The sequence below is a fragment of the Ochlerotatus camptorhynchus genome, unplaced genomic scaffold (assembly GCF_037179485.1).
Source record: "Ochlerotatus camptorhynchus isolate MF236.1 unplaced genomic scaffold, CSIRO-AGI_Acam_v1.1 ptg000101l, whole genome shotgun sequence".
NCBI lineage: Eukaryota > Metazoa > Arthropoda > Insecta > Diptera > Culicidae > Ochlerotatus > Ochlerotatus camptorhynchus.
Genome location: NW_027040591.1, coordinates 553,760 through 566,414, shown reverse-complemented (window position 1 = coordinate 566,414; position 12,655 = coordinate 553,760). Strand labels below are relative to the sequence as shown.

The 12,655-nt window shown below is 44.2% G+C and overlaps 1 protein-coding gene across 2 annotated transcripts in view; it reads left to right on the top strand.

Annotated features, from left to right (window-relative positions):
• LOC135699012 (dnaJ homolog subfamily C member 7-like) overlaps window positions 1–12,655 on the top strand; it is a 43,010-nt gene that overhangs the window by 28,364 nt on the left and 1,991 nt on the right. Inside the window, exons 1-2 of one of the 2 annotated variants that reach the window (XM_065219192.1) lie at window positions 11,667–11,881; window positions 12,146–12,396. In XM_065219192.1, the coding sequence (XP_065075264.1) occupies window positions 11,862–11,881; window positions 12,146–12,396 (271 nt within the window). In that variant the 5' untranslated portion in view covers window positions 11,667–11,861. Of the gene's footprint in view, window positions 1–11,666; window positions 11,882–12,145; window positions 12,397–12,655 lie in introns of those variants that run through there. The other variant, XM_065219191.1, reaches the window with a different exon arrangement.

Sequence of the window (12,655 nt, the reverse complement as noted above, 5' to 3'; positions counted from 1 at the left end):
TATGATGCAGGATATATGCATTTAGGTTAACATTCGACGTCCCCCCTTTTTTACATATTTTGCAGAAAAAATAAATCCGAAGTCCCTCCTTTTTTACATATTCTGCTCAAAACATACTTCTAAACCCCACAACTGACAGGATTTCCCGCCATTTTATTATGAATGGGGCGGAGCAGAAAGTTTCTTTTGTGCAGAATATGTAAAATAGGATGTACTTTGGATGTTAATATAATTGCATATATAGAGGCACCAGATATGTTTTACCGTCAGTTGTGTGTAATTCACCAACTGAATGTCATCAAACATGTCTTCAAAGCAATTTTTGTTCAAATTTGGTAAAACTTGGTTTTACTAATCATTGTGGTTTGTTTAAAATTTATTTCCCGGAAAAAAGGGATCGTCAAAGTCTGTCTCGTTTTCGGGTTATTGTTGAGGGGGTTTTTAGGAGGTATTTGAGGGGGGGGGGGTTTAAGAGAGGTATTTGAGGGGGGGGGGGGTTAGGAGAGGTACATTAGTTGTGGGGGGGGGGGTTGGGGTGGGAGAGGTTGATGGTGGGGGGGGGGGTAGGAGAGGTTTGATGGTGGAGGGGGGTAGGAGAGGTTGTTGAGGGGGGGGGGGGCGAGAGATTGTTGTGAAGGGCGGAGGGGGTTTACATTATTGCTTTTCCTCACGCCGTGATCCACCTTAAGCCGCTGATTTGGTCCAGCTTATTGCAGGACCAAGCGCCACGCCGTTTCAAGCGACAATGAGCAAAAGCATTTTGCCATTTGCCATTTAAATGATCTTTATTTCTTGTAATTGTGTGGTTTACATGTATGAATTTGTTAAGTGACACAGATGCGTCTTTTCAACTTTGGTACATTTGAGATTTTAATTATTATTTACAGTTCCTAGTCCTATCAGGCCTATTTTAAAGTATGACCACCTTGGTGGGATTGGTTTGATTTGAATTGGAAAAAGGAGACTACTTATAACTACTATTTACAACTACAACTAACCTACAACTACTATGTACACCTAACCTACTATATACAAATTGCTTATCAAAGCATGTTCTGATAAATTACATTTTTGTGTAAATTTAGTCTTAATTTCGTTAATTTTGGAATCTATTTTGGCAATGCCTGCCTCTTCATGTAAATTTGTTATTCTAGTGTCGAAAGGACGATCAAGAACCATCCTCAGCACTCTATTCTGAGCGACCTGAATTTTGTTCCTGTGAGTCTGTGCACATGATTCCCACACCGGAGCTGCGTAGAGGATCGCAGGTGCTATGATTTGTTTGTAGACGGCCAGTTTGTTCACCCTTGAGAGGCGGGATCTGCGGCAAATCAGCGGATACAGACTCCTAACCAAGGCGGAACACTTGACTACGGTTTTCTCCACATGCGAGCGGAATAGGAGCTTTTCGTCAAACAACATCCCGAGATAGGTTACTTCGGCGGACCACTCAACCCTTGTGCCATCCATGATTACAGTACAAGAGGGAGCCGGTTTTAGTTTGGGTGATTGCCGATGGAGGAACATGATTGTTTGTGTTTTGGAAGCATTGATTTTGATTTTCCACGTGGTGGCATAATCAGCAAAGGCGTTAAGGCATCGTTGAAGTTTGTTCGTTATTTCGCGAGGCATCCTTCCTTTGACGGCTATTGCGGTATCATCTGCGAACAGGAAAAACACGCAACCGTCTCCAAGGGGAGGAATGTCGGAAGTGTAAATGCTGTAAAGCAAGGGTCCCAGCAGACTGCCTTGCGGGACTCCTGCTGGGATGGAAAACGTGTCGGAAAGACAACCATTCAACGATACCTTAAACGACCTTTGCTGGAGGTAGCTACGGGTGATTTTAACCAGATGTAATGGAAAGTTGAAGTTACAAAGCTTGTATACAAGCCCATTGTGCCAGACATTATCAAACGCTTTCTCAACGTCTAACAAGGCCATGGCTGTGGACTTGGATACAGCTTTGTTACTTCGGATGTTATTCATCACCCGCACTAGCTGGTGATTGGTGGAGTGCCCCTTTCTGAACCCAAACTGTTCCGGAAGGAGAATGTTATTTTCCTCGACAAACTTGAGCAAACAATTGAGAATGAGTTTCTCGAACAATTTGCTCAGCGCTGAAAGGAGGCTGATTGGTCTGTAGCTTGAAGCTAGCGTTGGGTCCTTCCCGGGTTTGCGGATAGGTATGATTTTCGCTGTCTTCCAGATACTTGGAAAGTAGTGCAGTTCCAAGCATCTGTTGAAGACAGCAGCCAGCAGAGAGTGAACCTTCATGCTGAGATTTTTCAACACTAGGTTGAATATTCCGTCAAACCCGGGGGCCTTCATGTTTTTGGTGCATTTCAGCGCTGAGCAAATCTGTTCCACTGTGATTCTATCCTCCGGAGGGATGGCACAAGGGGAGGAATCAAGGTTGAGTACGCATTGCTCAACCTGAACTTCGAGCGGACTTTGGATGTTGGAGCCAAGCAAGTGCGATTTGGCAATATGCTCACCAATCGCATTTGCTTTCTCCTGAGGGGTGATTATGAGCCGATCGTCATCATTTTCATCTTTTAGTGGCGGAATGGGTTTAGGGTGCGTCTTTAAGACCTTGGCAACTTTCCAGAATGGTCTGGAGCGGTCGTCCAGATTCTGGACAAGCCGCCCGAAACTTTCGTTCCGGAGTGAGACCATTCTGGAAGCAATCTCCTTGTTCAGATTGGCCATTTCACGTTTCCTCGCTAGATCTCCAGTCCTCTGAAACTGGCGTCTACGAACATTTCTCAGGCGAATTAAGAGTTGGGTGTGGGAATCAATGGCAATAAACTTACCCCTCACAGGAACTCGTCGGACGCACGCCTCGTCAGCCACGGTTATGGCTTGGTGGAGTACTTCCAACGCTCGGTCGATGTCCTCCACGGAGTCAAGCGGCGGGTTGTCGATGATGTGCCTGTCTACCACGCGTCCAAACTGGGCCCAGTTTACGCGATGGTAGTCCTTGCGCAGGCTTGGAGCAGCAGCTACGTTGTATCCCAGTTCAGCCACCACCGGTTGATGGTCAGAGCTGAGTTCGTTTAAGGCTACCGGCTTGGACAAGCCGGTATTTGAAAGAAACAGGTCTAGCGTCGATGGGTTGCCTGCCGGTGAGATGAATGTTGGCTCGTCCGAGAACCAAACGGAGTACAGCCCATGCTGCGAATGGTCGAACAGCAGACGACCGTTCTGGTTCTGCTGGTAGTTCCGCCATGCCTCATGACGAGCATTCAGATCTCCTCCAACAACGAAGCGGGAACCGGTACGGGTGATGGTGGACAGGTCCTTCTTAAATTTAGCCGCTAGTCCACTGCTGGCGGCACACTGTCGAGGGCAGTAGACGGCGATGAACTGGACGTATCCAGTCGACGACTCCACCTCCACACCAAGGGCCTCGATGATAGAGGTGCGGATATGGGACAGAGTGTGGTATTTTATTCCTTTCTTGACGACGACCGCAACACCACCCCCCCTGGAGCTGGTGCGATCAAGCCGGATAATGTTGTGGTCAGGCAACCAGAAGCTGTCGCCGGACTTTAGATGGGTCTCGGTTAGAAGGCCCACGTCGATGCTGTGCTTGCGGAGGAAGTCGGCAAGCTCAATCTCTTTTGCTCTTACAGAGCAAGCATTCCAGGTGACGATAGTTAGCGGTTTAGACGCCATACTGGATGATGAACTTACCGAGCACCTGGATCTGTTCGGGCTTATTGCGGCACTTACGAAGAGCACCGGACATGTTGACGAAAATTTCCATCAGTTCATCCGCTGAGAACAGATCGGGGTTGTTGTTTTGTGTTGTTGGTTGTCTCCAGAATCCAGGGGGGGATGGAGAGCTTTGGCCAGCAAAATCACCGGAAGCTTCTTGAGGAGGGGCGGGTTGCACCCGCGAATTCGCTTGCCTTTGCTGGGGAGCACGAAGAGGCGGAAAATCCTCCGTCCTGAATGCTGGGGTTTTGTCCTTCTTGCGTCCTGGTTGATTGTTGCTTGACGCCTGCTTTCGGATGCGTTTGAAGTCCTCGCGTTTGGAGCACTGTCTGTCGGAACCTTGATGTGCACCACCACAGTTAGCGCATTTTATCGCCACGGCTCCATCCGCTGGGCAGTTGGAAGTGGCGTGTTCTTGAGCGCAGTTGCTGCAGCGTGGCTTGATGTTGCAGTTGCGGGTACCGTGTCCAAAATTGAGGCACCTCATACACTGCGTTACGTCACGATGGCCGCCACGGTATGGCTCCCACCGTACGATGATGGAGCAAATTGATCGGATGGCTTGTAGCGCATTGAGCGTCACCGTCCCTTTCTGGAAGTGCACCAGGAAAAGACAATCCGGGTACGTCTTCACGTTTTCGTCTCTCCTTGTCATTCGGAAGACAGCGATTGGGGCAAGCTTGTACCGGTTGATTTCAGCTTCGACCATCTTGGGGTCGAAGTTTGGTAGACCCCTGATGACTACCTTGAAGGGCTTCTCACCGGGGATGTCGTGCGTGAAGAATTCCGCCTTGGTATCCTTCAGATATTTCACGGCCACTTCGTACTCCGCTTTTGTTCGGAGCATCACCTTGGTGCCGATCCTGCCGAGCTTAAACTCAGCTGCAACGCCCAGCGATGAAAGATCGCCAATCAGCGTGTTGAGTGGGACTTGCTTCACCACCAGTGGAGGAAGCTTCATTTTTGCTGCACTCGGGGTGGCAGCAGTTTCGTTGTCGACGGCGTCGCCGAAATCACCAATGACGCTGGCGTTCGTCGTGGTGGCATCGTCCCGTCCACTCGCACCATCGGACTGGCCTTGATTTTTCTTCCTCTTCTTTGACCGCTTCACCGTGGCTGAGGTGGTATTCCCTACATCGGTGGGAAGAGTAGCGTACCTATTCGAAATAGGTACACTCAAGCTACCCTCACCGCTGTTCTTCTTCTCCGTTTTCTCTCGGAGCCTGCTCCGGGAGCGCTGTCTTCCCATCACACGAAGCGACCGACACTACTGACGACGCGATTAAACTGCGAATGTTTGGAACAAACTAGAAACTTTAGAACAACTCGACAGAGCGAGCAAAGACCGAACTGTACTGCTTGACGTACAAGCAGAGAATGATGAGCAAAAGCATGACAGCAGCGCTGTTTTATATCTTTTCCGGTTCAGAACCTGATAGGATTTCCCGTAGTTTTTTATGAATGGGGCGGAGCAGAAAGTTTCTTTTGTGCAGAATATGTAAAATAGGATGGACTTTGGATGTTAATATAATTGCATACATAGAGGCACCAGATATGTTTTACCGACAGTTGTGTGTAATTCACCAACTGAATGTCATCAAACATGGCTTCAATGCAATTTTTTGTTCAAATTTGGTAAAACTTGGTTTTACTAATGATTGTGGTTTGTTTAAAATTTATTTCCCGGAAAAAAGGGATCGTCAAAGTCTGTCTCGTTTTCGGGTTATTGTTGGGGGGGGGGGCTTTAGGAGAGGTATTTGAGGGGGAGGGGGGTAGGAGGGGTTTGATGGTGGGGAGAGGGGTAGGAGGGGTTTGATGGTGGGGAGAGGGGTAGGAGAGGTTTGATGGTGGGGGGGGTAGGAAAGGTTGTTGAGGGGGGGGCGAGAGATTGTTGAGGGGGGGGCGAGAGATTGTTGTGAAGGGCGTGTGTGCTTTTCCTCATTGTGGTCACGCCGTGATCCACCTTAAGCCGCTGATTTGGTCCTGCAGTAAGCAGGACCAAATCAGCAGCTTAAGGTGGATCACGGCGTGACCACAATGAGGAAAAGCACACACGCCCTTCACAACAATCTCTCGGCCCCCCCCTCAACAACCTCTCCTACCCTCCCCCACCATCAAACCTCTCCTACCCCCCCCCCCCCACCATGAAACCTCTCCTACCCCTCTCCCCACCATCAAACCCCTCCTACCCCCCCTCAAATACCTCTCCTAAACCCCCCCCCCCTCAAATACCTCTCCTAACCCCCCCCCCCTCAAATACCTCTCCTAAACCCCCCCCCCCCCCCTCAAATACCTCTCCTACCCACCCCCCCCTCAAATACCACTTCTAAAACCCCCCTCATCAATAACCCGAAAACGAGACAGACTTTAATGATCCCTTTTTTCCGGGAAATAAATTTTAAACATACCACAATCATTAGTAAAACCAAGTTTTACCAAATTTGAACAAAAAATTGCATTGAAGACATGTTTGATGACATTCAGTTGGTGAATTACACACAACTGACGGTAAAACATATCTGGTGCCTCTATATATGCAATTATATTAACATCCAAAGTCCATCCTATTTTACATATTCTGCACAAAAGAAACTTTCTGCTCCGCCCCATTCATAAAAAACTGCGGGAAATCCTATCAGATTCTGAACCTGAAAAGATATAAAACAGCGCTGCTGTCATGCTTTTGCTCATTGTCGCTTCGGACGGCGTGGCGCTTGGTCCTGCAGTAAGCAGGACCAAATCAGCGACTTAAGGTGGATCACGGCGTGACCACAATAATGATGAAACCCCCTCCCCCTTTCACAACAACCTCTCCCCCTCCCCCTTCACAACAATCTCTCCCTCTCCCCCCTTCACAACAATCTCTTCCCCTCCCCCCTTCACAACAATCTCTCCCCTCCCTCAACGACCTCTCCTAACCCCCCACCACCACTCATCAACAACCTTTCCTAACCAACCCCCTCCCCACCCCTCAACAACCTTTCCTAACCCCCCCCCCCCCCCACCCATCAAATACCGCTCCTAACAAAATAATATCTATGTGTCAGCCACATAGGGGAAATGACGCCTTCGGCTTGCAAGACTATTTTCGGCAACCCAAATTGAAATACTATTTTCACTGGATTTTCTTACGAAAACACTTCGCTGAATGCATGCAAACGATTCTTTATGCTTTCAGCTTCAATTTGACTATATTTTTACCACTGGGAAAAAGCAATCTAGCAAGGTTTTCTTGAAATGAAACACACACACTACAAATTGTAGCTGATTTCGAGTTGCCGATAATAGAACAGCAGATTTACATGCAGTTCAAATGGAACGGTTGCCGACAATACTCGCTCTCACTAGAGAAGATTGGAGCTTTTTAAAAGCGTTTCAAAACAGTTTTTGACAATTCTTTCGACTGAAATTGTTAGAGCAGCTGGCAGCAAAAGATTGTAAACAAACCAATACTGCATATGTGTGCGTTCCTCAGAGAAAAAGGCTATAGAAAGAAGGTCGCTGCTTAGGTTGCCGAGAATACGTAAATTCCCCTACTTAAAATATGTACATTTAAAAACCATGCGTGACCACTAGACTGATGCAAAATTTGAAATTTTCGCTCCACAGTGCTCAAATGGTTCCAAATTGGGCCCTGATAAGCCTCCCAAAATTTGAACTCATTTAGTGAGAAACTGACTTGGCACAAACCATAATTTCAGTTTATATCTATCTCAAAATTCACCAGTTCACTCTACTTTAGAAAATGATAGCTGAACTTGTTGAAAACCACTTTTCGATCAAACGTAAGGAACAAAAATTATTAATGATTCAAGTCCCTGATGTCTTATGATTATGCTCAATCAACTGTTCAGCAGGCAACATTGGTGTTTATGGCGCGTAGAATAGAGGACAAAAATCATGGCTACTATGTCACACTGCAGAATACAGTGTTGCCCACAATACAGTTGCTTAATCTTGCCATAAGATTATCAATCTCTTAAAAAATTAATAACTATTTAATTTGACGTTTGGATGAAAAATGATCTTCTGCAAAGTTGTAGCTGATAAAAATTCCCATAAGAATAGCAATAGAATGTGTTAACAGTACAATGTGTAAAAAGGCAAGAAGACAATGAACAAAAAGTTTTGTTTTCCCATAGTAATTTCCATGTAAACTTCAAATGGTTTGTGCCAAGTCAGTTTCTTATAAAATGAGTTTTCTCTTTTGGAGGCTAATCAGGACCCGATTTGGCACCGTTTGAGCACTGTGGAGCGAAAATTTCAAATTTTGCATCAGTCTAGTGACCACACATACTATTCATTTGCGTGTAAATTTCATGTGTACTTCTGAGTGGATTCTGTTTATGTGTGGTCAAATGAAAATCATGTGGAATTTCACATGGATATTTGTAAAGAAAATGTGTAAATTGTTTTGAATCAACCATAACCGAAACATTGAAATACTTGAAAATTTTAAGATAAAGTATAATAGTCAAAAATGCATGAAAAACAACAATTTTGTGTGGTTCTACGTCATACTGCGGTCGTGTCTAGGACACAACCCTTTACTTTTTTACTTTGTAGCTTTCCACTTGACAGTTAATATCATTAATATTTATAGTAAAAACTATAATAGCTACCAATATGAGCAATTTTTACACCAAATATTACTTCATATCAAGTTGTACTTCCCCTAGCTAACCCCTCATTTTATTTGTCAAACTTTCATAGCGAATCAAAACAAACATTGGGTAGTACTAGAATTTTGACTAGAATGGGGCACGTTAATCGATTTGCTTGGGACCAATAGGCTACCCTAATAAACGTGTACCATATACTGACTATATCTTAGATGGTGCGACCATACCACATAAAATTGGGATGATATCCCGAATTGGTGGTTAGGCGCATCTTATGGTTATTGTTTATGCGGGTAGTCAAGTAGTGAGCCAATTTTTAAATCGATAGTTTCGTATTGATTGTTGGTAAAGCCGTTGGTCCCCGGTTCATGAGTTGATGGGTCGATAGGTAGGGTCCAGGTATGGGAGCTGCCTACCTGGCGTCGGTAGCATTGGTGCTCAGCACGGAAAACAAGATCGACGGAAAACAAATCAAGGAAAAAAAAATCAAGTCTATATGGGAATTACTATGGGAAAACTTATGTTTTTGTTCATATCTATCTAACAATTCACCAACAATTCACTATGCTTTTCAAAATGATAGCAGTAATTGTAGCAAATTTTCTCAGCTACAACTTTGTTGAAAACCATGTTTCAATCACATTTAAGGAACAAAAGTTATTATGATTCAAGTGTCACTCGAGGTGGGTTACACATCTAAATCTCAAGTTTAGATGCTCAACAAATCTCACACTAGCGAATCAATCTTCGAAAAATCTTCTTTCATTTATCGCATCTACTTGCATCGTGCATCATCTTTTTGCAGGAAATCTTCAGAATCGTCATCAATCTTCTTTCTATCTACTCAGCGTGCGCGCAGCTAGCCACAGCAAAACGCAAACTTTTCTGCATCGTAGATAGAGTCGTCCCCCTCGGGGTCACTGATGTCTTATGATTAAGCTCATTCAACTGTTCAGCAGGCAACATTGGTTTTTCTGGTGCAAACAATAGAGCACAGATATGATGGCTACTATGTCACACTGCAGAATACAGTGTTGCCCACGGAACAGCTGCTTGATCATTCCATAAGATTATCAATCTCTTAAACGTTCACCATGTTATCACAGAGCCACGATTATCGTTTGCAGACGATCTGAAAGTTTTTCTGCGCATCCGCTCACTCGCCGACTGCCGTTCTCTCCAAAATCAGATTGACATCTTTGCTGACTGGTGTAGTATAAACCGACTGGTGGTCAACTCAGCTAAGTGTACAGTTATTACTTTCTCACGCAAGAAACAACCGATTATTTTCAACTACAAACTACTAGGCACGACTATCGAACGGGTGCACTGCGTGAAAGACTTAGGCGTTTTTCTAGACTCAAAGCTGACATACTCACACCATATATCGTATGTCGTCGACAAAGCGTCCAGAACGCTTGGCTTTGTCTTCAAGATTACTAAGAACTTCACGGACATTTACTGCTTGAAATCGCTCTATTGCTCTCTCGTACGATCTACGTTGGAATACTGCTCTGCTGTCTGGAGCCCGAACTACAATAATGGGGCCGAGCGAATTGAATCTGTGCAACGACGTTTTCTTCGCTTCGCGCTCCGTAAGCTGCCTTGGAGATACCCACTTCGTCTTCCAAGCTACGAGAATCGCTGCCAATTGATCAATATCGAGCCCTTACGTATCCGAAGAGATGTTTTCAGAGCCTTAACCGTCGCCGATACTCTGCAAGGAAGAATTGACTGCGAAGCAATTCTGCAACAAGTGAACATTAATGTTCAACCTCGATCACTACGCAACAGTCTTATGCTGAGACTTCCACTTCTTCGAACTAATTATAGCATAGGGAGCGTTATTTACGGCTTGCAGCTAGTGTTCATCCGAGTAGCGTCGATTCTCTGCCTTTTTTGCTGACCGAAGGCGCTTGATACCCAACAGCTAAGTGTAAAATTTAAGACTTATAAATTTTTAGTAACTTGACAATGCTTTCCAAGTTATTTTCGTTTGTAACTGTAGTAACTGTAGTATATGTATGTCGTCTGTATAATCTGTACTTTTTTACAACACATCATTGGGACTATTTCTAGTCTGTTGATGCAACCATAACAAATAAACAAATAAATAAAATAAACAAACAATTTAATTTGACATTTGGCTACAAAACAATATTCCACAAAGCTGTAGCTTATAAAATTTCCCGTAAGAATAGTAATTGAAATTTTCGAAAAAGCAATATGGAAAATGGGTAGAAGACAAAGAACAAAAAGTTTGGTTTTCCCATAGTAATTTCCATACAAACTTCGAATAGTTTGTGCCAATACAGTTTCTTACCAAATGAGTTTAAATTTTAAGAGGCTAATCACCGTTTGAGCACTGTGGAGCGAAAATTTCAAACCACCCCTCACCATTCCTCTCCAAAAGGGGAGTTTGGTAAAGAGAGATGATAAAACCGATTTGTACCTTCCTAAAAGTTGTCTTAGCTCGCTGTCTACTCCTCCTCTATTAGCATCTTTAACTAAATAAAAACACTTTTTCGAGCATCACGCTCGATGGTTTACTTTATCCGCCTACTAAGGTTGAATGTTTCGACAGTTTCATAATTATAATTCTTAATTTGTTTTCAGTAGGTGGCAACACCTTTACTTGTGGTTCAAACTATGTGACTTCTGACCCTAATAAAAAATACCATAAACAAACGATAACCAAAACGATTGAACTACTTCACAAATGGTTTGGATGATACCCCAAACACGTCGTTAAGCAAATTAACCATACAATTTTTATTAGGGGAGCTCTTTTGAATGTTTGGCTCCCGTTTGACAGTTTGACTCGGCGCCCAGATGACAAGCATTTTGAGTTAGTTCGCAGTACTCAGGTTTCCATGACATTTTGTCTGATGTTTACTTTTGACTCCTTTGTTCCAAACCAGCTGAATCCTCTTCTTTTGCCCCCTTTTTTGACGAGCTCACAGCTGGTCCTGTTTACATAACAAATCCAGCTGGTGAACCTGTTTTCGCGCGAAAATACGATGGAAAAGGTTAAATGGTAAGAGTTTTAAGAGCCATAGAAGATGTTGGGAGCTTCCACTTCGGCTTCCACATTTCGTTGAGAAAATCTAAATGTTCATAGAATCCCCAATAATTTGATTAAATTTTAATCGTTTGGTGGGTGGCAGTACTTGCCTTTACGGTAGTGTTATTGAAAACACCACCACGTTTTCAGTTCAATGGATTGATGTTGACAGCAGCATATTCACCACATTTAATTCCTCCTCATTCACGTTGCCTTCGAGAGGGAGCTGTGCCTGTGCGACGAATCAGCGAGCGAGCACGAGCAGCGCAGTTCTTGAGGTGAAGAGCGAGTGTGTGGTTTGTCTTCCTGGGCGTGCTCGTGTTGTTGCCTAGGATTTGGGCTAGTGTGTAGTTTTCTTCATTGTGAAATTGCTGTTCGTGGTTTAATCATTTTCCGGGTGTGAAATTGTTAATCTTCCAGCTTTATAGGCATCTTTGAAGGTTTTTCAAGACACAATGGAGATCGAGAGCATTAGGTAATTCGATTAAAAGAGTATATTAGGTATTCTGCATGCATAATCGGGGTCACCTGGGAAAGTGTATACGGCGGAGGCATAAAGCACTGGTGTTGGTTGACGACGGCCGACATATTTATTATTGAACGTGAATTTCATCAACCCGTTTCGCTAGCTACATATCACCACGGTTGTGCATAATTGGAAAAGATAACTGTTTTGTGGTTTTATCATGATTGTGATTTTCTTATGTATTTCTCTTTTTTTTTTCTTGCCTCGTTTCAGCTTGGCCGAGGAGAAGAAGAATGCTGGCAATGAGCTGTACAAGATCAAACAGTATAATGGAGCACTACAGCTATATTCGGAGGCCATCAACCTATGTCCGGACACTCCGGCATACTATGGGAACCGGGCCGCTACCTACATGATGATTGGCGACTACAAATCCGCTCTCAGGGACGCAAAGCATTCGGTCCAAATCGATGCCAATTTCGAGAAAGGCTATATGCGTATCGCCAAATGCTCCTTGCTAATGGGTAAGATTAGGGTTCTTTATCTATATTATAGATTTACTTTCTTATGTGTTAGGTTTTTGTGTTCGCGGAAAGACGAACCCGTCAAATAATAAAGTAAATGTTAGGTTGACTGAAAATATGCGCATATGGCTGTTTATAAGTAGACTATTTTGATTTTTTCGAGCCAAAAATAAACACTCTCATAGCAAGTGCAGTCGTCTGCTTGCTGCTAGTACGGTAGAAAAATTTAATGTTACCTGCTTTTGAGTGGTTGTGCGAC